The sequence below is a fragment of the Gadus macrocephalus genome, chromosome 19, assembly GCF_031168955.1.
Source record: "Gadus macrocephalus chromosome 19, ASM3116895v1".
NCBI lineage: Eukaryota > Metazoa > Chordata > Actinopteri > Gadiformes > Gadidae > Gadus > Gadus macrocephalus.
In genome coordinates, this window is record NC_082400.1 from 16,346,765 (window position 1) to 16,372,623 (window position 25,859).

General features: G+C 46.7%; 3 protein-coding genes across 7 annotated transcripts; 1 reads left to right on the forward strand and 2 right to left on the reverse strand.

The window, feature by feature from the left end:
- The first annotated feature begins 236 nt into the window (after positions 1-236).
- On the forward strand, positions 237-3,151 carry si:dkeyp-38g8.5 (uncharacterized protein LOC568385 homolog). The gene is made up of 4 exons (XM_060037815.1): positions 237-438; positions 727-820; positions 1,047-1,134; positions 1,693-3,151. Exons 1-4 carry the CDS (start codon positions 375-377, stop codon positions 2,491-2,493), a joined length of 1,047 nt encoding a protein of 348 aa, XP_059893798.1. The 5' UTR covers positions 237-374; the 3' UTR covers positions 2,494-3,151.
- On the reverse strand, positions 2,855-17,134 carry LOC132447256 (protein qua-1-like). Of its 4 annotated transcripts, XM_060037811.1 has the most exons (12): positions 16,841-17,134; positions 13,276-13,471; positions 8,367-8,541; positions 7,389-7,962; positions 7,285-7,358; positions 6,708-6,893; positions 6,136-6,285; positions 5,668-5,826; positions 5,060-5,262; positions 4,684-4,779; positions 3,949-4,115; positions 2,855-3,918 (listed from the first exon to the last, which is right to left on the reverse strand). In XM_060037811.1, exons 2-12 carry the CDS (start codon positions 13,462-13,464, stop codon positions 3,831-3,833), a joined length of 2,061 nt encoding a protein of 686 aa, XP_059893794.1. In that variant the 5' UTR covers positions 13,465-13,471; positions 16,841-17,134; the 3' UTR covers positions 2,855-3,830. The 4 variants fall into 4 exon arrangements, with proteins under 4 accessions (XP_059893794.1, XP_059893793.1, XP_059893792.1 ...); XM_060037810.1 differs by having other exon boundaries at positions 2,855-3,912; positions 7,285-7,962; XM_060037809.1 differs by having other exon boundaries at positions 7,285-7,962.
- A 3,091-nt stretch (positions 17,135-20,225) lies between these two features.
- On the reverse strand, positions 20,226-25,726 carry kera (keratocan). 2 transcript variants are annotated; one of them, XM_060038405.1, is made up of 3 exons: positions 25,480-25,726; positions 21,358-22,232; positions 20,226-21,023 (listed from the first exon to the last, which is right to left on the reverse strand). In XM_060038405.1, exons 2-3 carry the CDS (start codon positions 22,217-22,219, stop codon positions 20,854-20,856), a joined length of 1,032 nt encoding a protein of 343 aa, XP_059894388.1. In that variant the 5' UTR covers positions 22,220-22,232; positions 25,480-25,726; the 3' UTR covers positions 20,226-20,853. The 2 variants fall into 2 exon arrangements, with proteins under 2 accessions (XP_059894388.1, XP_059894387.1); XM_060038404.1 differs by lacking the exon at positions 25,480-25,726 and adding an exon at positions 23,852-25,018.
- Between the last annotated feature and the right edge of the window lie 133 nt (positions 25,727-25,859).

Consider the following 25,859-nt stretch of genomic DNA (forward strand, 5'->3'; position numbering starts at 1 on the left):
TTATAATACAATCTGAGTGATACCATTTGGCTGCTGGCACCCCAGCGCTCTCTAATGGTACTGCTCAAACTATATACGGAGATATATTGATGTAGCTTAAACTAGTTTCCATTAAAGAATTAAGATATTATTCCATATATTTCTACTATTATATTGACGAACATAAAAGTACTTTTTGTTTGTCGTTGACATCTTCCCCCTCCCGTCCAGTAGGGGGCAGTGTTACAACATGGATACCTTCCTAAAGTCGGGCAAGAGTGAAGTGGTGGAGAACGTGAGGGAAGAACGAGGGAGTAAGCGCCAAGCAGCTTCTTTCTTCCCTTCGAATGAAGACAACTTGTTTTTTAGAGAATTTTTAACAAAATCAATGAAATATGGATCAGGACTGTTTAGAAACAACGTGCAATAGCGCAGTCAGCTCGGACGCGTCTTACAGATGTAAGTAGCAGACTCACATTTGGCCAAAGATACACACTTGAAAAATAGGGAACCTATCAAGTGTTCTAGTCCTCATTGCTAGTCCCCTATTCTACTAGTCCCGCCTAGTCCTCATCGCGAAGCCTCCTTGCCGATTTGAAACCCGTCATTATTTTAATGTTACTAAACTAGTTGATTTGCTGTTTGCATTGCCGTTTCACGCTTGATCCTGTCGGTTATGTATTTATCACATTTTGCCCATTTTAAAGTGATTTGTATAAAAACATGACTCGTTTTCTCTCATTCTAGTGACTCCTTCAGAAATCGAGACGATGGTCAAGCTGAGGATGACGAACAGGGCTTACTTCTCTGGAAAGAAAAACGAATGCATGAAAGGATGGAGGTGAGTTCAACAAGTTAAGAATAACATTCATGGTAAAAACAACAACAATCCTGCAATGAACTAAGTAATGTAATACAAATATTTGTCAACATTGATGAACCTCACTGTGATTTAGTGTGTCTCCCTGAATGAATACTGATGGAGATGCCTACAGTTGTACAACCTCGTCCATCTCTCCTCTTTTACTAACACATCAACATGTGTCTGTTGTCTCTTGTCGTTGCAGGGCCATCCTAAAGCACATGGGCTTGCATACCAAACTTAACTACTATCAGGCTGCCAAGAAATGGGACAACATGAGGATGAGATACAAGGTTTGAATTTAGTTTCTGAAAATATATGATCCATTGAACAGCAATATAGTGTCACAGTTTTCACTTTATCGGTCTTCTTCATTGACAACCATAAAACACGGACTCAAGTCAAATTGTAAAGCTGTTAATCATAGTTGCTCTCTTAAGGGCTACATGTGTATGACAACCCTTAACCCTCCCAAATGACAAGGAAAAACATTATCATGAAAGAAACCTTGAGAAGGAACGCAGAGGGGGGAATCCCTCCTTCAGGGGAGGGCTGGGAGTGTAATGGGTGCCATAAATCACATAATGATATCATATCAAGCAAACATTTTAAGTCAAATTTTCTCTCTCTCTGTCTCTCTCTCTCTCTCTGTCTCTGTCTCTCTGTCTCTCTACCGTCTCTCTCTCTGTGTCTCTCTACCGTCTCTCTCTCTGTGTCTCTCTACCGTCTCTCTCTCTGTCTCTCTCTCTCTCTCTCTCTCTCTCTCTCTCTCTCTCTCTCTCTCTCTCTCTCTCTCTCTCTCTCTCTCTCTCTCTCTCTCTCTTCCCCCCCCCCCCCCCCCCCTCCTCCAGGAGCTCAAGTACCCTCCCGAGGGGGCGGTGCTCCCTCCCGCGTGGTGGGGCTTCAAGCTGATGGACAACGCCATGCACGGCCTGCTGGACAGCAGCGCGCCCATCATCGCCCTCCCCCCCAGCGACGAAGAGGCCGACTTCCTCCCGTACAAGAGGAGGCGCGAGCACCCCCGAGCACCGCCGCGGCCGCCCCCGCTGGGCGGGGCGGACGCCTCGGAGATCGAGGTCTCCCTCCTGGACAGCGGCGAGGAGTGGCAGCGGGAGGAGGAGGAGGAGGAGGTGGAGCTCCGACGCGCCTCGTGGGACATGGAGAGCGAGCGCCTGGCGCTGGAGAGCGAGCGCGTCTCCCTGGAGGGCGAGCGAGCGCTGATGGAGCGCGAGCGGCAGCTGGTTGCCATGGAGACCCTGGGGCTGCAGCGGGAGAGGGCGGGGCTGGAGCGGGAGGAGGTGGGGCTCGGGCGGCAGCGCGCCGCCCTGGAGCGGGAGAGGACGGCCGTCGAGAGGGAGAAGGCGCTGCTGGCGCGGGAGAGGGCCGTGCTGGAGAGGGAACGCACCGAGCTGAGCCGCGATAGGCTGGCCATGGAGAGGGGGCGGGGCTGGCCGGCCAGGGACGGCGGGGTGAACGGCGGGGTGAACGGCGACGTTCACGGGAACAGTCACGGCGGCTGGGTCGAGGCGGACGGGGGGGTGGGGGAGGTGGGGGAGGAGGGCGGGGACAACGGCGGAGGTCTGGACGCGGGAACGTTACAGCGGCGGGAGCGTTTCCTGGACCTGTTTGAGAAGCTGGTGGAAAACTTTTGAAAGCAAACCCGGAGGGATTCCGCGGGACACAGAAGACTGGTTTGGTTTGGGGATATTCTAGCAGCGCGTCTACAAGACCGTTTTTTTGGATTTGTGAAGTTAGTGCAACGCTGTTTCCCTGGGGTTTTGAGGCCACATTAAACCACTTTATTCAAACGTGGGTATCACCCTTGAATGGGTTCAACATATCATGTTCTGCACAGAGACCGTTGGTGGGGGGGGGGGGGGGGGGCGGGTTGTAGAGAAAGTCATGATCATTTTGCTAGGTTGATTCAAGGCTGTTTTCACTGTATTATTTTTACTTCACCTTGTTTCGGACCGCTGTATGATGTCAATGAAAACGTTGAGCCACCCCACAACATTTGGAGAGGTCATAATCAAACAACTTTATTCAAATGTGGTTATTCCATACAGAGAGCATACAATAGCAAGCTGTTACGGTCTTTGCATCACCCCCCCCACCTCCCTCTATCCCCAACCTAAATCCAACAATAGACTCTACAAAGTGACGTGTCATTTATAGGCTTTTGTATTGCATGCTCAAATCATCACCATTTGTGATATTGCAGTTCATGTAAAAAAAAAAAAAGAAGCTTTTTCTGAATATATATATTTTTATATTACAGTACAGACTTTACAACAGGTGATGGTGTTTAAATGCTTATTTTATTGCACTAGATACTCAATTTCGTTGAGCTCCAGCCTCAAAACGTCTATCGTAGCATAATGGACATGTTTTAAAGTGTTCGATTTCTCATTAATATTAATAATATAACTTCTTTACAAAACAAACATATTTAAACAATTTCCGGTTTTCCTTTTCTGTTTCTGTGAACCGGTGTTGAAAGGATGCAGAAACATACCGGCTGTCCGGCGTGGTCATTCATTAAAACAGGTTTCTCTGAATGTCAGCTAGTGTACTTATCAACTTTACCAAGTTGTGGAACAGTTTAGCTTCTGAAAACAGCTAGTGTGTGTTTGTGATGTGTGAGTGTGTGGGTGTGGGTTCACGATTGAATGTGCCGTATAGGTTTTGACGAGCTGAGGTGTATTTCCTATACACACACTACCACTGTGTTCTTAACCACCAGAGTGTGAGCACCATGACGACAGTACCCTGTGGGCACGTTGGCGATAGTTAACGTCTTATTGTGTGTCGCGTTTGAAACATACAAGTTGTACATAAGTCGGGACGTTAGTGTTTCATGAAACGGCTGCACGTGATGTTGCCGATCTGTTGGGGGTAATGGCATTATTTTGTGTGTTTGGGTGTGTGTCTGTGTGATTCATTGGGTGCAGAGATGTGTGTGTGTGTGTGTGTGTGTTTGTGTGTGTGTCTATGCACGTGTTCCCATGTGTCCATGGGAGATGTTGTGCAAGAGGGTGTGTGTGTGTGTGTGTGTGTGCGCGCGTGTGTGTGTGTGCGTGTGTGTGCGCGTGTGTGTGTGTGTTCAGACGAGAGCCCCGATGGGGATGCGGGGCAGGCAGACGTAGGCCTGCGGGGTCCGGCTGAGGTTGACGGGGTTACCGTCCAGGCGGATGTCCTCCAGGGCGTTCCTGATGTAGTTGAAGTCTTGCAGATTGCAGAAGGTGTCCTCGTGCATCGACTGGATGTTATTCCGCTGAGGGGCCGAGGGAGAAAGCACAGGATGTTGTTGAAGATATATTTGTGCGTTTTTATCCTTTATTTTTGAGTGGGATAGAGAGGAAGGTATGGGAGGTAGAGGGGAAGACATGCAGCAAATGACCACGTGTAGGGTTCAAACCCGGGTCGCTGCATTCAGGACTGAGCATATATGGTACGCACTCTACCTGGTGAGCCACCGGGGGGCGCCAGCACAGGTGTGTGTGTGTGTGTGTGTGTGTGTGTGTGTGTGTGTGTGTGAAAGGAAATGCAACTTCCTATGGTTGTTTGTGTGAAACAGGTCGCAATGTGAGATTAATTGGATGTAATCGATGAGTTGATTGGTTATAAGAGCCATTTTATTATATTAGTCTTACAATTATGTAAAACATCTTTCTTGGAAGATGCGTACGTCTGGTCTTCCACATGAGATGTGTAGCCACCACCTTTCTTGAAGCTTGTTTTGCAATGATAGCTTTTACATCAACTGCCACGCATCAACCTTTACATTCGGGCCCAGTTCCTTCTTGTCACGAGCCATTATTCAATCTAACAATAGGGAGTACCTGGAGATGCAGGGATCGCAGGCTGTCTGGTAGAGGCACAGGGATGTAATCAAGGTGGTTGTCTGTCAGGTACAAGTACAGAAGTCCAGCCATATCCTGAAAACAAACAAGGCAAATATATGGAACATGGTCATTAGAGATCAGAGGGCTGCAGGCCATTTTTTAGCATTTTAAAGAGTGAAGAAAAGAGCAGAACTGAGCAATATTTAGAAAATAAGCAACTCAAAATACATCCCCTCCCTCTCTACGCACTCCCTTCCGGATTGGTCATCCATTGAGCAGTGTTGCATCACGCACCTGTTATTGGCTGGAAAGATGGAGTCCTTGAATCAATTAGGGACGAGATGCCCTGATGGCACTAAACAGTGGGCCGTACCTTGAACGCCTCCTTGTGGATGCCCCTGGTGTCGACCTCGTTGTGGCTAGCGTCGATGAGCGTCATGGTGACCGGCAGGGCGGGCAGCTGCGAGACGTGGTTCTCCCTGATCACCAGCTCCTCCAGCGCCGGCAGCGTTGAGAAGGCGCCCTCGTCGACGGACGAGATGTCGTTGGCCGTGACGTCGATCCTCTTCAGCTTGCCTGATGGGAGCGGGAGTTCAGACAGGTTGCCGACGCGATACGAGACACTGTCCACAGTTAATGATCCCGATACTGATTCATTTGGTCACCAAGCGGTGTGTCTAATTGCATGCACAAATCTTGCCATGATCTATTTCTATGTACATGTGTAAAGAAGTATATCAAATAATGTCATGTCAATATACATATTGACATGTTAATATACATGTCATTATGAGCTCATAGGGCTTAAGTTATTTTGCTCAATGATGCGTACAGGTGAGCTGCAGACATTGAGGTTCGAACCCGAAACCGCCCAACCCATAGACTGTCCTGCTAAACCGAACAATCCCATGCACCTACACGTGTCATCCCGACACTTTGGTTACCTAGCAAAATGTCAAAACACAAACATTCCAAACGTACTCATGAAGGCAAAGTCGGACTTGTGGATCTTGGTGAGTCTGTTGTAGCGAGCGTAGAAGTGAGTCGTCTCTTTGGGGAGGGGCGGTATGCTGTCCAGCTTCAGGTCATCGCAGTAGACCGAAGTACCGAGGCATGTACACAGTAGACATGTGGGCATACCTGGGGCACATTCATGACATGATTAGTTCCAGTATTGGGGGAGCATTAGACAATGAAATGTAAGGGGCCTTATTCACTCAGCAGCTGCCTTCAGTACAAGGATTTAAGACACAAACTCTTTCAAATGGATCTTCTTCATCAAAATTAACCACACATTGATTCCTGGAAATTTACCCTTCAGTGTCACAATTGGAGGCTACAGTTTAAATTCTGTCAAAGTGCTTTTTGTTTTGCCTCATTCGATTCAGAGCTGTAATCTTGGTGTGGATTGAGCAGATGCGTCATGTCAACGTTGTCTCCATTACTGACCTCGCCAGTCAACTTCTGGCTCTTCAGTCTCAACGGGGGCTACCGTGGTTACGGGGGCTACCGTGGTTTCGGGGTCTGGCATGGCGGAGCCATCCGTACTACCAGTACCTTCCTGAGGGGTATCTGGTTTAATTGGAAGCAGCTCCTCCTCTTGTTAGAGACAAGATTAGGTGTTACAGAGATAAGGTTAGACCGGCAACCAGGCGGCTGTTTGCCTCAGAGATGAGTAGCACACATATGTAGCATTAGTGGTATGAGAACCCCATTCAGGCAATGGATGGATGTCAACTGCGAAAAAGGGGTGTTGACGTGTTATTCAAATGAATTATGAAATGTTATGTTATGATTATGCATTAAAGACAATGACGATTATGAAATGTTATGTTATGATTATGCATTAAGACGCTTTTGAAGGCGGGTCAATTTAAGTAGTGCAATCGTTGCAAAACAAATATTTAACTGGTTGAAATGGTCAGTGTACGGGTCTCGATCGTAATCGGTTTATTTTAATTCGGGCCTTCCCTACTCTACTTCCTGTTTACCTCGACACAGGTTTGTCTTACGGTACTGACCTTCATCAATGTCCGGGATCAGTGTGACCCCGGGTTCGTCCCCAGAGCCAGAGGCCCCAGAGGTTCCAGACTCGCCAACGTCTCCAGAGCCACCAGAGGCGACCCCGGAAGACCCTGACCACTCCCCAGAAGAACCCGAGGCCTCCTGGGGTGTAGTGGTGTCGGGAGTGAGGGGCAGCTCTTCCCCTTGTTAGAGCCAAGGGGGTGGGATTAGGAGACATGTTAGGGTGAGTGGGTGGAGGAGTCACACCACGGTGGAGTAATGGCTGGCAGAAAACACAGGGGAATTAGTGATGGTGTGGAACACATGAGTGACATTAGGATAGCCAGAATGATAACGGATCAACCACATTTAACCACGTTTAGCAGGGAAGTAGTTAAATGGAACATTATAAAGAAAACATGACAAGTGAATCAGTCAATCAGGTTAATTATTGAATGAGATGAATGAAATTAAACAGGATGTTACGAGAGGCCTAAAACTACACCCAACTGATTATCTTTCTTTTAGACTGGTGGTTGGCATTATTACCAACTACCAGTCTACTGGTCTACTCATACAGGTTCAGGTACTAACCTCCAGATATCAAGGTAACGTCCACGTCCCCAGACTCGCCAGAGAGATCCCCAGAGGTCCCTGAACCAATGAGATCCCCGGACCCCCCGGAGCCCAGGAGAACGTCCCCGGAGCCCCCAGAGCCCAGGAGAATGTCCCCTGAGCCCCCAGAGCCCAGGAGAACGTCCCCGGAGCCCCCGGAGCCCAGAAGGACGTCCCCTGAGCCCCCAGAGCCCAGGAGAACGTCCCCGGACCCCCCGGAGCCCAGGAGAACGTCCCCTGAGCCTCCAGAGCCCAAGAGGAGATCCACAAAGGAAACATCCCCTGATCCTCCAGAACCAAGGAGGTCTCCGGAGCTCCCGGAGGCCAGGGAGACGTCCCCTGATTCCCCAGAGCCCAGGAGGGCGTCCCCGGAGGTCTCTGCGACCCCGGACCCCCCGGAACCAAGCTGGTCCCCGGACGCTCCGGAACCACCGGACCCCGGGAAGCCCCCTGAGCCCGAGAGATCCCCCGATCCGGCAAGGGGGGCCCCGGAACCTCCGGAGCCGGAGGCGAGGTCTCCGGAGCCCGCGGAGGAAGGAGCCCCCGAGTCCCCGGACCCTGAGGCCCCAGGCGCGCCCGGGGTACCGGACCCCGCCGAGCCCCCGAAGTCCCCGGAGACATGAAGGGTGTCAACGGGCGTCAGACGAAGCTCCTCCTCTTGTTAGAGACAAGATGAGGTGTTAATAAACAGACAGGTCAGAACACACACAGAGACACCGGTGACCGGTCGGTTCACAGGGATGACGACGCTGATGAGGTGGCTTATATTAGGTGACAACAAACAACACGAATGAACACATTTAACCAAATGGCGGCTAGTTAAATGGAACTCATGCACATGTAAACGGAGGTGAATGGTGGAGAGGGGAGGTGATTCCTTTCTCAGGGCAGGTTGTGCCTCGGGGGCGTTGAGAGACTACCACGAGTGACTCTTGTTTTCGCCACGTTCGCCTTGCGTTGGAAACCACTTGCCCCCCGTTTTTTTTGCCGATACAGGGCAAACTGAAAATCAGGGTACTTCTGGGGCGGTTGGGTCTAGAACTGCATGTACTCATTCTGACCTTTCTGTGTGTTGGGACCCATGAGCACTCCCGAGTCCCCAGAGCCCTGTTGCACATGCTTTGCTCTCAAGGGCAACTCCTCTTCATATTCCCGCTCCTCCTCCTCCTCTTCCTCCAAGGAGGCTCCGGGTGAGGGGTAGCTGTGGTCCGGTGGAGGCACGGTTCCGATCTCCATCTGAGGGGTGAGTAGAGCAGAGAAGCCGGCTGATTAATGTGGATGGTTTTGGACGGCCGTTTTGGTTAGTTGGAACACAATGATTAGCTTAAATTGGTTGACCAAAACGGATTGTTTTTCGAAACGTAGTTGTACTACGGTTGGTGGCACTAGGCTTTGGGATATCCCAGCATTGGAACAAAGGTCCTATCAAAGCTTGGTTGCTACAAGGTGTCTTTCCTTCATGGTTAGCACGCCAGCGGGATTAGCCACAGAGCCAGCCAACCTGTAAGTACTTCCAAGGGGAACGTTTAGCCCAAGGTGAGCCTAATTAACTGTAAAACCATCATCGTATCGATTGGATCCAAAGGGATTGTTGTTCTACACCTCAGGGACGGGGCCTCTCCTTGGGGGATTTTGAATGTTTTAGGATCCAAAAACGGTCTCTGTGTGGTTTATAGCAGAAGGTATCTTGCTGATTAAACGCCAAACCGTTCAGGGCACAAGTCTGGGTAGACCTTTCTACTTTGATGTTAATGTTACTATCTAAACATAAGGTACAGCTGCTAACCAGAAACGAGTAGCCCTCCTGCGACCACTTCAATTAGTCAAGTTTAGATTTGTGTCAACTTTTGTTAGACTTAATTTCTCCAGCTACCTTACTTTACCGGGAGGGGGCAGTAGAATGTCAATCTTTAAAATACGTGGCTCCCAAATGTTTGGAAAAAAAAGTCATAATTTTTTAAAGACTCACTATAAACAGTCCACGTACATTGAGGATCGTCCATACATTACATAACTATTCAAAACACAGCAATTTATGACGGAAAATACCAATATTGGCGCCTATCGTATCTACGTATGGCTTAACGTGTGCTCTATCATTAAAAAACTGCCTCAATGGGCTCGACTATGGATGTTTTAGGTGTCGACATGCAAATAAGTTACGTTTTTTTCTCTTGAACACCGGGATGTGGCCATTATGCACATATATTCAATTAGTGCAGTTCTATCATGGTCCACCCGAGGGCAGTGAAACCCCACATACAAACACAGGCAATACCTGACACGCACATGCTGAATTGAAGCTCTCAAAATCGGGAATGGTCCTTGTGGAACCAAGACACTCATGGTAGCAAGACAGACTGCACATTTCAATGCTGCACTCTCAAACACAGTAGTAAGCTGCCCAGCAGCTCAGAGATAACCTACTACAAACAACCAAGGTAACAAATATGACCAAAACTACCTCAAGCATCCTGTTCTATACCAAAAACGACCACAAAAAACGAACAACTGAAAGCAGTTTAGTTTTATTCCATTGACACATCGTGTCAATGAACAGATATCTTAAACGAAAATCTTGGCAGAGACCATTTGAAATCTAACAAGGTGGGTCTTTGAAAACGACTTGCGGCCGAGGTTGCTGCCTGTCGCTCCCCTCTCCCATCCCCTCCTCCCAAAGTAAACACCAAGGCCCAAGGGGGAAGGAGAGGCCAAAGGCTGGTTACCAAAAATACAGAAACAGTCTTCGGGGAAACAGCATGGCGGCTGCAGAGAATGCACAACATTTTGATTTTGAATGGGAAGCTTTAAGAGCGCTCGCTAGATGATCACACACACACACACACACACACACACACACACACACACACACACACACACACACACACACACACACACACACACACACACACACACATTCAGATAAGCACACACACACACACACACACACACACACACACACACACACACACACACACACACACACACACACACACACACACACACACACACACAAACACACACAGGCAGACAAACACACACACACACACATGCAGACACAAACACACACACACACACACACACACACACACTCACGCACACATATAAAAACACATTTGTGCGACATATATTTTGTTGCCCTTTCCCTATTTATACATTTCCCAACTATCAAAGTCCAACAGTTCATTGCCAGTTAAAACCTAATCTCTCATCGTCAAAAGGCCCAACGGCATTATCCATCTGTTCACACACTGTATCATTCACCCAGCAACCAGTTCTCCTGCAGGGTTGTGCCTCAGTTCTCTGCATCACATACAGATGTTCAGGAAGGAGACATTCGTGCATTCTGAAGGGACACATGTTGCCCTTCATTCCTGAGGGACACATCTCTGCATCTCCACCTTAGAGCTCAGAGACGCTTCTAAGATGGTGGACACAACCTTACGTTTGTGGCTTGTAGAATGACTCTGGGGTTTAAGAAATAAATAGATAAATAAATACGATTCGGTCACATGTATTCGCATTGTGGCCAAATGACAAATCTTTTCACAGCGGTTGCAATTTGATTGAAGGTTCATGTTTAAGGACAGGCTTCCTTAGACGTTGCACAGTAACGGGCGGACAGAGAGCGATACGATATTGGCTGAAGGATGAAATAAGCTCTAGGTCTTTGTCTAAACACACACACATGGGAGGGAGGGAGAGAAGGAGAGATGGAGGGAAGGACAGAGAAAGGGAGGGAGGGGGAGAGAAAGGGAGAGGAGGAGAGAGGGAGGGGGAGAAAGAGAAAGGGAGAGTGGGTGAGAGGGAGGAAGGGACAGAGGAAGAGAAGGAGAAAAGGAGGGAAGGAGAGAAAAAGGGAGGGAGTGCGGGAGGGAGGGAGGGAGGGATATGGGAGAGGGAGAGAGGGGGGAGAGAGTGTAGAAGATCTGTTGGAGGCGTGGAAATGGAGCCTCAGCATTCCAGCCACCGCAGCCGGTCTCATCATCTGCTCATTTCTACCGTGACTCTTGACATGCGTGTGGGTGTTTGTGTGTATGTGTGTGTGTGTGTGTGTGTATACATTCACATATGTTGACAGACTTATCAATCAGCACACTCATTAAGTCCCCAGCCCGTGCACCCTCCACCTCCATCTCTTCTGCCCTCTGCACCCTCTCAGGGCGGGGTCAAGGAGAAGGGATGACGATGCGTGCAGGACACACACACACACGCCGTCCATCATCACCTCGGTTATGACTGAAGCCTCCAGCCTCAGTGTACGGCGCGGCATGGGAGGCACACACCGTATCCCGCGTCCGTCTCTCACAAAACACAAACATCTCCCGTGGCATTTTGAATAAACTAAAGCCTTGCAAGAAAAAACCCACAATTCCTTTGAAACGAGTCGTTCCGGCACATCTGAAGACAAACTAAAAACGCCATGTGAACGCTTTCTTTGGATGGTGGTTGAGATGCTGGCCTCAACGTATGAACAGTCACGATGTTCACACGAACCGAGTGTCTGAAGGGAACCGATCCATCAGACAGTCGGAGTTGGTCCTGCAGTAGGAGACGCTGCCCTGTATTTGGTTAGGCCGGGGCGCGGGTGTTTGGAAGGCTGCATGGAGCTTCGAGGGAACGGCTTGTTGGATGTCTCCTGAAACATCTGACCGCCACAATGTTGCCTGATTGCCATCTTGGACAACGTCTTGGCCCTAGTACACCAATATCCATTCCAAACGCCACAGTGCATGCTTGCCACATCGTGGCCTGATGAAGGGCATGTGTATCTGGCATACTGCTCCTGGCAATAGGCTTCGGCCAGAAGGCTTTTTTATCCTGCTATTATTTTATTGCTATGCCTCGTCAGATCTTTGGAGAGGACCCGGTCCAGTCCCTATAGGCTTCACCATGGCAGTGGGAGCTTGGGGGCTGGGACCGCCGAACAATGCACTTGGTTATTTCCTTGGGCACGGGGAAGGTGGTGTGTTTTCGCCTTCCTAACCTAAATAGTAGTGATTTAACTCCTTTCAGATTTAGAATTTAGATTATATTTATGTTTTGGGTTTTGGGGGATGATCATCCCAGATCCAAGCAACGCACACGCACACGCACACGCACACGCACACACACACACACACAAATGCGTGTTCAACACATGTTTGTGTTAAATTAGGTTGAATAAGCTTTGTCTTTATTTAAATAATGGTAACTCTCCAACCTAAAGTTAACTTTTCCAGTAGGTCGGAGAGTTATATAGTAAATGTTTAATTCATATTTATATTCAGCAAGATATGCTTCACACTGGGGAGTTTCGTGCAGTTGGCAAAAGAAGAAACACAATTTCTCATTGGAGCAGACAAATGGATATTCCACCCGGGTACCCGGGTTCCAGATTGGCACATCGGATGGCAGAAGCATACTCTGGCCGCCATGGTGGGCCGACTGAAGACCAGAAGCATGTGTCTACACTGGCACCAGCTGCCCAGCGCTCTAACTCACTGAACCTAAGAAGACACGTGGCCCACATCAACCCTGGGTTTCATAACGAAACAAATGTGTTTGCCCTTTTAGTGAAGAAACAGTATGAGTGGACGGTAGTGGAAAGAAATGAATAAAAGCAATTCCAAAATTTGCAGAAAACCTAAATGGCACAGGATTGACTTGAGTTTAGCAGCACTGGCTTAGCAGACTACACTCAGGACCGGCAGAGCGTGGTGACATGTGGGAGCTCAAAACATTTAGGTATGAATCCCCACCCTGCTCAGTTAAGAGTCCTATCAGTACTCTTGCTGCTATTTCCTCAAATCAGGACAGGCCAATGCAAAGGAACATTTCTCCCAGTCATCCACAGAAAGAATTTGTTGCACAATTCCAATGCAACTGCTTCAACTCCATCTTGACGGTCAATGAAATCTTCTCGGCCGGTTCCCCTCATCTGATTGTCAACCCCCCCCCCCCCCCCCCTTCTCCCACAATGCATCTTACCTCTGGGTTCTCCCCCAGGCCTTCCTCGTAGTCGTACATATCCTGGTTCTCCAGTTCCAGGTTCTCTATATCCACATCGTAGTTGGTGTCGTCGTACGTGTCCAGTTCCGCCTGGCGGGAGAATCTGGGGTTGGCCAAAGTCGCTTTGAGGGCGAGGAACGCCAACAGGAACCGCACAAGCTTCTCCATGGCCCACCTGGGAACGGACGGAAGGTATGGGCTGTGAATGGTCAACCATTTGGTGTGTTTTTGATTTTCTTTTACCTATCTATTTTATTTCATGACGTTGTTTCAATGTGAAGCAATTTGTACGACGGAGTATTAGGGCCACACATTTTTGCTGTGACGAGTTTACAGTCGACACGTCGACTAGTAAATTAACATGTCTGTTCAGGTCCTCCTCCTGAACAGACGAATTTTTCCGCACAACCTTTTCAGCGTCCTAGACTAATCACCACACTGTGGCTCTGCGCTAAAACTGCGAGGATCTCTTTATTGTTAAACCCAATTCTGAAATACAATTTTACCAAATTATCCACACAAGCCATTGGATTCAGGGCAGGCCCTGTGGAGCGGTTGCTATCTCTCCCAACTGATTTCAATCCTCGACATTTCGAGTTTAATGTAGACTTTAAAGTTGACAAATGGAGATTAAAGTCAACATAATATTTCAACTTTATTCTCGACGTGTCGAGTTTAATCTCGTCACGGAAAAAAAAAAAAAATTCTTCATGTGTGGCCCTAATACTCCGTCGCAAATTTGAGAAAAGTGAAAAGTGCTATATAAATAAAGTTGCATTGCCTCGCCTAAAGATTCAACACAAGACCATTCCACCTTCCATTTTTGAGAGCTCAAGTGGTCAACGTTACGAGTAGACGGCAGCCATTGGGGATCAATCCTAGAACCTTTTGGCCGGGAGTCAAACAGCCTAACTGCTAGACTACCCGTCATCTACAACAGCAGTGCGTTCTCTACCAGTCACAATACCTTTAGAATATCTCTGTCTTTACCATTTCATTAAGACACCTGGAACAATCTGTACACGTACAGCTTGAACAGCAGCATCTCATGAACGATTCCTGGCTGAGCTCCGGGGAGGAATAGCTTATCAGTGAGGTGGCGACAGCATGCTGTGGTTCAATGGACCTCATTCACCTACTGCAGCCATCTTGGTTCCACCTTGGCTCTAAACGATAGCCAGGAGCGGGAACTAATTAATCCGTTTTCATGTTTAATCTAACATGAAAATGAATATCAGGAGTGCCCTGATCCATATCCATGCAATTTAGCAGACCAAAGCACGGCTCTCAGTCTAGTGATCCAACACGCAAATCAGTAACAGACAGATATCGTCGTGATAACACCAGTGAGGTACAATCAGTTTATCATGTCTTTGTGCAGATCCTGGCAGCTCTTCCACAGTGACATTTTTACTGTAATGCAACACAGCTGATACGTAACAGGGACTAGAGAGTCTGGAGCAGAGAGAGAGAGAGAAACAGAGATTTCAGCAAAAGTCCTCTAGGCCTGGCCAGAGAAATGGAGAGCAAGGATTATGAGAGAGAGAGACTTGAATTTAGTTGAAATTAATTGAGAAGACCAAGAAGCTATAGACAGGCGTGCAGGGAGGAACTGGACCAGCAGTTGGCCCTCAGGGTTAGATGGAGAGGGAGTGAGAAAGAGACTGACAGGGGGACAGTGATCAGGAGAGAGAGAGAGAGAGAGAGAGAGAGAGAGAGAGAGAGAGAGAGAGAGAGAGAGAGAGAGAGAGAGAGAGAGAGAGAGAGAGAGAGAGAGAGAGAGAGAGAGAGAGAGAGAGAGAGGGGGCAGGCTCGACCCCTCTCCCCTGTACAGAGGTCCTTTATGAAGGCCAGCTCGCTGCTTGTCTCGGCACTCAGGCTCAAAATTCCAGGTTTGTGGACAGGATGGCAGTGAGTTGGTGTGGCAAGGGAGCGCTTCATTCAGCTCTGAGGGTGCTCAGAGACACACACACACACACACACATGCAAACACGCACACACACGCAAACACATGCATGCAAACACACACACGCAAACACATGCACACAAACACACACACGCAAACACAAACACACACCCACACTCATGAGTGTGCGCTCTCTCTCTCTCACAGAGACACCTCACACTGCAAGTGCACAGCCACATGCAAAAAAAAAAAGAAACCTCTCCTCCAACACACCTATCTTTCAGAGAGGTGAGGCTATGAAACCTCTGGGGCTATTTCTGCTATTTGGTAGAAGGACAGCTGGGAGATACAAACCCTTCTCTCATTCTCTGATTGAATCGTGAATGCCCTCGGACCAATCAGAACGGAGACGGTCGCTCCATCATGATGAGCAGAGCACACACACCAACGGACACAGAGCTCCGCTTCTGTCCGCGTCCCAGAGTGCACTGGGTTCACGAGAGCGCTCAGAGTCCCGGGGTGAAATGATCAGCATCTTTCTTTTTTTTTTGACTTCCTTTACATATTTTTTTTCTCTCTCTCTCTCTCCAATATAAGACGGTGGACCTATGGAAAGCAGCGAGGCGTCGCTGAAAGAAGGACTATGCTGGAGACAGAGGTGTGCCTTTATATAGGCCATCACAGCGCTCAGTGTGTGCAAACTGTATGTGTGTGTGTGTGTGTGTGTGTAACGAGTGTAGCCTACAGAACGCACTCTGTTATGCTTGGCTCTGCGAGAGGCATTCCTCATATCCACTGATTCTCAACTCTTTTCCCTTTAAAGCCACGAGCAAACTTCACTGATTCCCCCCTCAGAGCTTCCAGTTTCAATATACATGTTTATATATTTATATGCACATTTATGTTGATATGTATGCCAAAAAATTACTAGATCAACAGATCACCTAAGTTTGATTTTAACATCCATACACCTATCTGTGCCAACTGAAGAGTCAAATTAAACATCATTATTTCATGATGATATTTTTGATATTTTTGGTATCAACAAAGTTTTGGAGAAGCTTAAGATTTGCATTTTGATAATAAAAGTGGATATCCTTAACAGGGAAATGTACTTCTCCTTCATCCACAAGTCAATTGCTCACAACTCTTTTGGGGTCCATGCATCAAGAGACATAATGTACGCAATGCAAGCATAGTTCAAGCATCCCATAACAACACAGATCTATATCGATACCAATAACGTAAAGATGGTGCAACATCACCTGTGCCCTTAGTCACAAAATATCACCTGTAAGTCATCTAAACCGCTTAGAAACCCCCAACATCCACACGATCAGTACACAGCATAAACATGCATCAACACATGGGCAACACATCGTCAGAATAACCATTCAACAAAAACTTTAAACAATTACAAAAACGAAAAACAACAAAAACCCAAATCCTACAAAATAAAAGAAGTGGAACCCATCAAAATCCGCCGTGGAGACCTTCCACCAATTAGCCATTAGCTCGGACATCTTCATTCCACCCAAACACACACACAGCTCTACAGAGGGTCTAAAACCTTTAAGAAAACGCCCGGCTATCTACCATAGCCATGCACCACGAAGATACAGGCAGCTGCACACTCACCTCGGTGTCCTGCTCTCTCGAATGGTGCCACCGGCTGATGGGGATGCTGAGAACTCGGACCTGGCCAATAGCGAGAGGTCGCGCAGGGTGCTCTGAAGAGCTGGAGGAGGGCGTGGGTTCCGCGTGTGTGTGTGAAGGTGTGTGAAGGTGTGAGCTGGGGCTCGGTCTGTGTGTGTGTGTGTTGATATGTGTGTGTGTGTGTGTGTGTGTGTGTGTGTGTGTGTGTGTGTCAGGTCTGTGAGCAGCACCCGGCCGACCTGAGTGCCGTTCTGTTACGTGTGAAGGTAGCTACTGAGGAGCAGAACGGGGATGATCGCTTTTGGTCACTTTTTCGCGTGTGCACAGTGCACCCACTCCGTGCACCCCCCGTTTGGCCACACGCACACACACACACACACACACACACACACACACACACACACACACACACACACACACACACACACACACACACACACACACACAAAGACCCCCAACCAATATGAAAATATACTTTACCCCCTACAAGTGCATCCATTATTAAAGCTTATAGATATAGATATATATATATATAGATATATATTTGCAGTCCTATAGGACTGAATTATTTGTCCTCTCCTGAGGTGAAACTCTGGCATGTTCTCCTTTCATGTCTGGGGGGTTGGGGTGTTGGGGGGGGGGGGGTGGGGGGTGGGGGTGAGGGTCTACGGGGCCCCAGGACACAATGGGACCTCTGTGGAGAGCCCCATAGCACGGCCCTGGGAGGAAGTACCTGCATGGTGGAAGGCCTCCTCTCTCTCTCTCTCTCTCTCTCTCTCTGTCTCTCTCTCTCTCTCTCTCTCTCTCTCTCTCTCTCTCTCTCTCTCTCTCTCTCTCTCTCTCTCTCTCTCTCTCTCTCCGTGCTCTCACTCTGTCTCTCTCTCTCTCTCCGTGCTCTCGCTCTCTCTCGCTCTCTCTCGCTCTCTCTCTCTCTCTCCGTGCTCTCGCTCTCCCTCTCGCTCTCCCTCTCTCTCGCTCTCTCTCTCTCGCTCTCTCTCTCTCTCTCTCTCTCTCTCTCTCGCTCTCTCCCTATCTCTCACTCTCTCTCTCTCTCTCTCTCTCTCTCTCTCTCTCTATCTCTCGCGCGCTCTCGCTCTCTCTCTCTCTCTCTCTCACTCTCACTCTCTCCTCTCTGCCGCTCTCTGTTTGCTCACTCCCTCACTGTCCCTCTGCACTCTCTACACATTTTCTTTCCCTATCGGTCTCTCTCTCTCTCTCTCTCTCTCTCTCTCTCTCTCTCTCTCTCGCTCTCTCTCTCTCTCTCTAAGCTATGCACTTTAACTTACAAGGTAAATATGAGAGAATGAATACAGTCTGACCCAGGATCAGTAGTATGTGTTTCGATCTGACCCAGGATCAGTGTTTAACTGCTTCAGGATCAGCAGTATGTGTTTCGATCTGACCCAGGATCAGTGTTTAACTGCTTCAGGATCAGCAGTGTGTGTTTAGGTTGGGATCAGTAGGATGTGTTTAGGTCTGATCCAGGATCACTGTTTAACTACATTAGGATCATCCGAATATATTTAGATCTGACCACGGATCAGTGTTTAAATGGAGTGGGATCAGTAGGTTGTGTTTAGGTCAGAATGTTATTTTAACTGAAGTAGGATGCAGTAGAATGTTATTGTAAATGTAGTTGGATGTTGTTATAACTGGAGCATGACTTATTTTAACTGCTGTAGAATGATATTTTAACTGCTGTAGAATGATATTTTAACTGCAGTAGAATGATATTTTAACTGCTGTAGAATGATATTTTAACTGCAGTAGAATGATATTTTAACTGCAGTAGAATGATATTTTAACTGTAGTAGAATGATATTTTAACTGCAGTAGAATGATATTTTAACTGCGGTAGAATGTTATTTTAACTGCAGTATAATGATATTTTAACTGCAGTAGAATGATATTTTAACTGCAGTATAATGATATTTTAACTGCAGTATAATGATATTTTAAGTGTAGTAGGATCTTATTTGAACTCTAGCAAGATGTTATTCTAAGATCGGTAGGACGTGTTCCTCAGTGGATTCATGTGTTTTGGTTTGAGTTTGAAAATGTCCTTGACATCATTTTTGTATTCTGGCCAGTGGCCAGGACTCTGGCCTGTCTTGTCCAGGACTCTCTTGTAAAATAGATTCTTAATCTCAATGAGACTTCTCCTGGTTGAATAAAGGTTAAATAAAAAAAATAAAAAATTCAAACACTATTATTGTTCTGCTGGTAACCAGATGTGATTATATGATCATTTGCATGGTCATGCCTGGTCTATTTAGGTTGCCCTTCTCAAAGCTTGTTTATGGAAATTAAATTATTCTTTTGTTTGCGCTCTGCTGTTGATGTTTGTTATCCATAGACCGACATATGTTGTTAATTTGGGGAATAAGTACAAATATCTTTTGCCATTCCTTTCAATTTATCAATGTATGAATTAATACCTTTCTGCAAATAATGCAAGCAAACTCAACCAGGGTCATTGGATAATTAGTCTGGCTGTTTTTTTTCATGCTGTTCAACGTTGGAATAGTACAATAGTGATAATTGTATTTGATTGTGCTGTACATTTTTCAGAAAAATGTTTATTTGCATCCACTTATGCCTGATTGTAGGATCAGTGAAAGTGTTTAACTGCAGTAGATCTGTGTTTGGGTTTCCCCAGCATCTCATGAATACAGAAGGCATTTTAATGGCCACCAGTCTAATCTACTAATTACCTGATGACACCTGTCTGACATCTTGTCATCCTACCTGCCTGTCTGTCTGTGCTACGTCTTTCTCTCAAGCTAATACTTGAGGAAATGATGAATGAAGACAAAGGGACCCGGGTCGCATTACTGCCAAAGCTGCGAGCGATATTGAAAGGGCATGTCTGTTTCTCCACAGCCATTGTGGACAGGAGTCACACTGGCCTACAGTTTTGGCCCGGTCCAACTGTGTAATTCGAAACACATGATTTTCTGTACGGTTACAACAGTCAGGAACAATCTAGATCTCGATCAGTGTAAATAGGAGTGCATTGTAAGGAGCCTGAGAAATTCTTCGGATATTTGAATGAGACGTAATATCGTGGTTCAAAAGTCATGCTGTCTCCTGTAGTTTGTTCTGTATTTTCTATAACAAAAAATGAATTGTATTTGGAAATAAAGAACATTCTCTCTAGATATAATATAAATACTTTAATCATGTTGGCTCTGCATTTTTGTACTTTAGTCCAACCCTAATCAAGAGCACACAGAATACAAATAGAACTGGAAATTGTGTAGTCATATATTGTTAAAATGTTTGGATGAGGATCACTGCAAAGGGAAATGTAATGTATGTTAGACATTGTCCAGTGCTTCTGCGGTATTGTTCGGACACAACACAGTTTGGTACTGGGAGATTTATTTTAGTCAAATACCCAAGGGATATATATACATATATATTTTTTCTTCAATTACAGAGTTTGATAGAAGCAGATCTACACAATAGCACTTGAACAAAATCTTCAAATAAATACATATTGACATTATTTCACAGGTTGCAAGTTATATTTCAATCAACCATGTTGAACCTACATTGGTTGCAATTTATTATTTATCTATTAACGACTAATTTCTTTCATAATGTAGATGCATATATTGTATAAATACAATATATATTTTGTCAATGGCATAGTTTTAACATTTCTGTGACAACGTCACCATAACAATCTATTGACGCTAACACCATTACAAGGATACAAGGCACAGTGGTACGCAACATGGTACTGGAGTTTTCCGGAAAGGTGATTTCAGTCCGGCAAAATATTATTTCTTGATTGTAAAGTTTGACAAAAGATGCTAAAAATAAAAGGGAACTTTGCCTGAATTACTGTACCTGACTAGGGATACCTCGGACCAGTTGGTATCACAATGTTTTGCCCACAAAGATCTAGTTTGAATATACAATCAATTGTAAAGTCAGCTTTATTATTTCTGTTTTTTTTTGCACGTTTCTTTTTGGCGAGTTTTCCTTCAGATGACAATGGACCTGAGCAGACGGAAACACGTCACGACGTCTCTGGGAATCGGAGGGGGAATCTCGTTGCCGTCCAGACGCAGGTAACGCAGTTTGGGAGGGCTCGCGTTAGCATAGTCTTCCAACGCTTCGGCTGACACCGGGCAAATGTCGGAGCCATTCACACCTGGAAACGTCAAGAAATAAGAGGCAATTTTATTTCCCAACCCCAAATTTCCCCATTGGCTCAATAAAGTACAATCTATTTTTATTTTACCAACCTAAAAAAGGATGCCAACCAACTATGATTGGTATCAATAGAGAAAGTGAATCTACCAAAGACAATATCAGTTGGGTTCTTAAAACATGTCAACGGGTCATGTCAAACTAATAAAGAATACCCAGATGAATCCCGGTCTGTCCAAAATCGATATGTGTCGGGAACCGGATATATGGGACAAATATGGGACGGATATGGGACAAAGCTGAAGACCCCTAAAACGTTTGACTACCATACGTACTCTTGATCTGGTTGTGGTCCAGGTGCAGGTGCTCGAGGCCGGCGGAGATGAAGGGCACCTCGGTCAGCTGGTTGTGGGACAGCTGCAGCTCCAGGAGGCTGGACAGGTTGAAGACGTCCCTGGGAACCCCGCCGGTGCTCAGCTTGTTGCCGTTGAGCCTGAGGAACGCCACCTTGGGCAGGCCCTTGAAGTACTCCGAGGGGATCACCTGGATGTTGTTTCCGTCCAGGAACAGCTGCGTGGTGCTGGGGGGCAGACCCGTCGGCATGCTGCTCAGCTGGTTCTTGGCCAGGTTCATCTGCACCAGGCCGCCGAGCCCCTTGAGGCTCACCTCCGTCACGGCGTCGTCCAGCAGCTTGTTCCCCTGGAGGTCCAGCAGGCTGAGCCGGTCCATCCCCGAGAAGACCCCCGCCGGGATCTTGGAGATGCGGTTGCGGGAGAGCTGGAGCTGCTCCAGACTGGACGGCAGGCCGACCGGCACGGAGGTCAGCAGGTTGTCGCCCATGTAGAGCTGCAGGAGCTGTGGCATGGCCTCCAGAGCCCCCTCTGCCATGCCTTCGTCGGTGATCCGGTTGCGGTTGACGTTGAGCCAGCGGAGTTGCGTGGCGTTGCTCAAGGCCTCCTTGGAGAGGGACTCGATGAGGTTGTTCTGCAGGTAGAGGTACAGCGTGTGCGGCGGGATGTTGGGGATCTGCTTGAGCTCTCTGTTGTCGCAGTAGACGCTGCTGGGGAAGTTGCGCGGGCAGTGGCATTCGCGAGGGCAAGCCTTGATCTGGGCCAGGTAGTCCTCGTAGGTCACGTCCTGACCGAGAGCTGCTCCCAGGAGACAGAAGGCAGAGAAAACGCCCAAGAGGAGAGACATGGTTCTGTTCGACCTATGAGGGAATCACATGGACATAGATATAATGTTAGCTGATCGAGGAATGGCTACAGAACCATTGAAAACATGGATAGGAAAGACTTTAGTGAGGGCCTTCAGCTCTCTGAGGGAAAGAGGTCAGGTTTACGGATTACCGGATTACCATTACATTGCATTGACTTGTCTACTTTCCATTCGCATGTGTGCATGTTATAGGTCAAGAGTACGATGATGGCCTTGACTTCAATATCCAGACCAAGACTATGTAATAGAATGGATGAAGCTAGGACAAACAGTAGGGAATTCTAGTTCAAAAACCTTATGGTTCATGTTTTCTACGTTAAAATGTGATACAAAAAGGGCCAAAATTTGCAAATACCCAATCTTTCTATCCGCAGAAATGTTCATCTGCAAAAAAATCTAAACTTGAATCCACAATGGAGCCATTGGAGTTTCCCCAGCTTTCTCTGCCCTGTGAGCGATAGGTTAGCCTCTTTAGGACCGGAGACAGCAGGGGCCAACTTAAATGGCATTAAGATTTGGCTGGATAGCCAGTTTCTTGATGAGGTCGCTCAAAGTGGACAGAGTTAGGTTTTAAAGCTATGTCAATCGTTCAACCTGAAGAGGACTTCTGTGGCGTCGAGGTTTTCTTGAAATGTTTGATCAAGTTTAATTCATGCATTTCACTTTTTTATATAGTATAACTGGTAATACAAATTCCAATATACACATTTTATGAACAAAAAACTTGCACGATGTGATTTTGCACACACACACTTACATACATACATACATACATACATACATACATACATACATACATACATGCATACATACATACATACATACATACATACATACATACATACATACATACATACATACATACATGCATACATACATACATACATACATACATACACAAACAGCTATGCGGTTGGGCTTTCAAAAATAATGCGGGACTCAACCACACACAATTTCTTGGCACTACAGAGAATCCTGCATTTCTTCACTGAAAGCCTTGAAGATGAGATAAACAACTAATGAGGAAGTAAAAGTGAATCAGGTTACAAGTTGTTTGGACAAAGTATTAAACAGCCAAGCGCAAGCGTTTGACATGATGGAACGATGGAAGAACAACCCAGTCAACTGTGCTATCCCCCTCCTCCTCCTCTGGTCACACAAACTCGTCTCAGCTACCATCTGGAGCCAGTTTACATCCTGGCTCCTGCTTTATATTTGTCTGGAAGCCATTTTTAACGGAACCAGCCTTTCCGTGGAGGAGCACTGCATCAAAGGGCCAGGAACACACCTGTTCCTAGAGGTCCCCCCTCCTTTTTCAAACTGCGCGAGGTTGTGAGCTTGTAACCCTTAATCACTTTAATGCACTGGGTTGACACAGGGAAAGCACAGAAATGCAACGGACAGTCTCAGTGTTGTGTCGACGAAAGCACTATTGGCCTAAATATGATCTTAGACAATAACAATCGTCTCCATGTGGTATTCTGATTTTGTCTTTCAAAAGCAAACAGAGTTCTTTTCCCGCCCTTAAATTAAGTCGGATAACAAAATCAGAGGAATTTCGGGTCCCACGGAATATGAACGTACCGCCAACCTTAATGTCGTCCCACTTACCTTGTACTCAGATGCATTGCTTCTTGTCTCTCTCGCCTTCTCTCAGTCAGCTCAGCTCCTAGCGCACCTGTATTTGTACCTTTGCCGTCTCCATTCACTTGGTGCTCTCCCCACCCCAGTGATGACAAGAACAAAGACCTTCTCCGCCAATCAGATGTCTTCGAGATCAGAGGTCATAATCCTGGGTTTTTGACAACACTTAAAACCGTCTTACTGCTTCAGACCTGGCCTAATTAAAACAGGCTGCGCTAATGCCCACGGATGAGGCCGGCACATGTTCCGTCCTCCAACACATGGTCAGCGAATCCCTCTCTGCCCTCTGAGTTTCTGCCGCTCATCAAGAGGTCAGTTCTGGTTCAAAATGAATGTGTTTCAATGCAGCGGCTGGCATGTCTCCTCTTTAAAGAGAAGCCCATCCTCTCTGCAGTCTCTCACTTTGGCCTGACTTAAACAATCCAACAGGGCTGTTTTTGTGGCAGATATTTTAATTACTATTTACAATATCCTCAGGGGGGAAGAACCGTTGCATTGGCTGACAGAAGCGGCTCCCATGTTTCAAGCTTACGCGCTGGAGATCATTGCAGTTTTGCAATACTGGTAACAACAATAACAACAATAATGCTATAATGAAGATGTACACCGTATGGATATGCACAATGCATACCAACAGAGCAGGGACCATAGAAACAAACCCTGCTCATTTAAAATGATATGGTGGTGCCTTTACACCCCTGACTCATCACCTTTCCATTGACTTTGGATGGACTTGTGTAAACAGTGCCAAGCAGGTAATGATGTGCATAGCACTGTCGTCAGAAAGGGTGGTGTTTATGGCATACGGGAGAATACATTGAAGGCGTAAATCAACAAGCCTTTGTAGTGGATGCTGTGTTGTTAAGGTTTTGAAACGTACCAGACATGAGGCTGCAGGTTTTCAGACCGTTCTTTCGTCCAATGGAGACTGCAGAGCTCAGGGGATAATCCCAGTTAAGTCGTTTGGGTGTGAGGATAGGTAACCAGGCAGGCAGCGTGAGAAGATTGGCCTGATGCTGCCGGTGAATGGTGGTGGACTGTGAATGTCAAACTCTGATGCATTGGGCTAAGAACAAACCTCTGTGCTTCCACAAGGTAGCCAAAAGGTTGCAGAGAAGGACCAAAAGCTATAGTATAGTAAAACTCTTGAGTGTTGCGTAACAACAGTGTAGCAGTTGTAGATGAACACCTGAAGGCTTCCACTTTCAAAGGAATGGCGGTTTCAGCTGGTGATTCAACGCACATGCTTTGGGTTATGCAGCGTGATATGGCGAGGCCAAAATCGTTTGAGTTACCAAAACCAATGCATTCCACATGTGTAACTTTGAGAAGAAGACTAAGATTAAATAAATCATGAAATCAATCAAATAAGATAAACAGCTTTGGATTTACAAAATACACAAAATAATAACATAAAAATTACACATTTTCAACACTTTGAAACAGAAGCTGATATTCCAGTCCTTAATCAAAGTCAAAGAGCACATTCCATCCGACCAGATGTTAATACTATTAAAAAAGTTAATTTGCGAATTCTGTCCAACCACAGGATTTGAAAAAACAACAAACTCAAAATAGGATTGTGTATAGATTACCCGATCCTGCTGCGGACGTGTTCGACTTGCAAGGAACCAGGTGTTCTTTTGGCAACCAGCTCTGTCTTTTTTGGTTTGTTTCTTAGATTACACTATTTTTCGTCAGTATGACTCCCCAAGCTCTGCAAAGTTGTGTCCCTTGAAAACCAAGGAGACAGCACTTGTCGTGGAAGAAAAGATAAGTGTGTGCTGGGATGTCCTTTTTGGCCGGCTCCTGCCAGGCCGGCTCCACCACCCTAACCCCACCCCAGCCCCAGCCCCAACCCCTTCTTCACTTACTTCTTGTTCTTCTGTTTTTTCCTCTCCTTGTGTAAGACGTGAAGTCATGGTTGTGATGGGGTCTGGCGGGGGTAATTCAATCCACAGGTGTATGGAAGTTA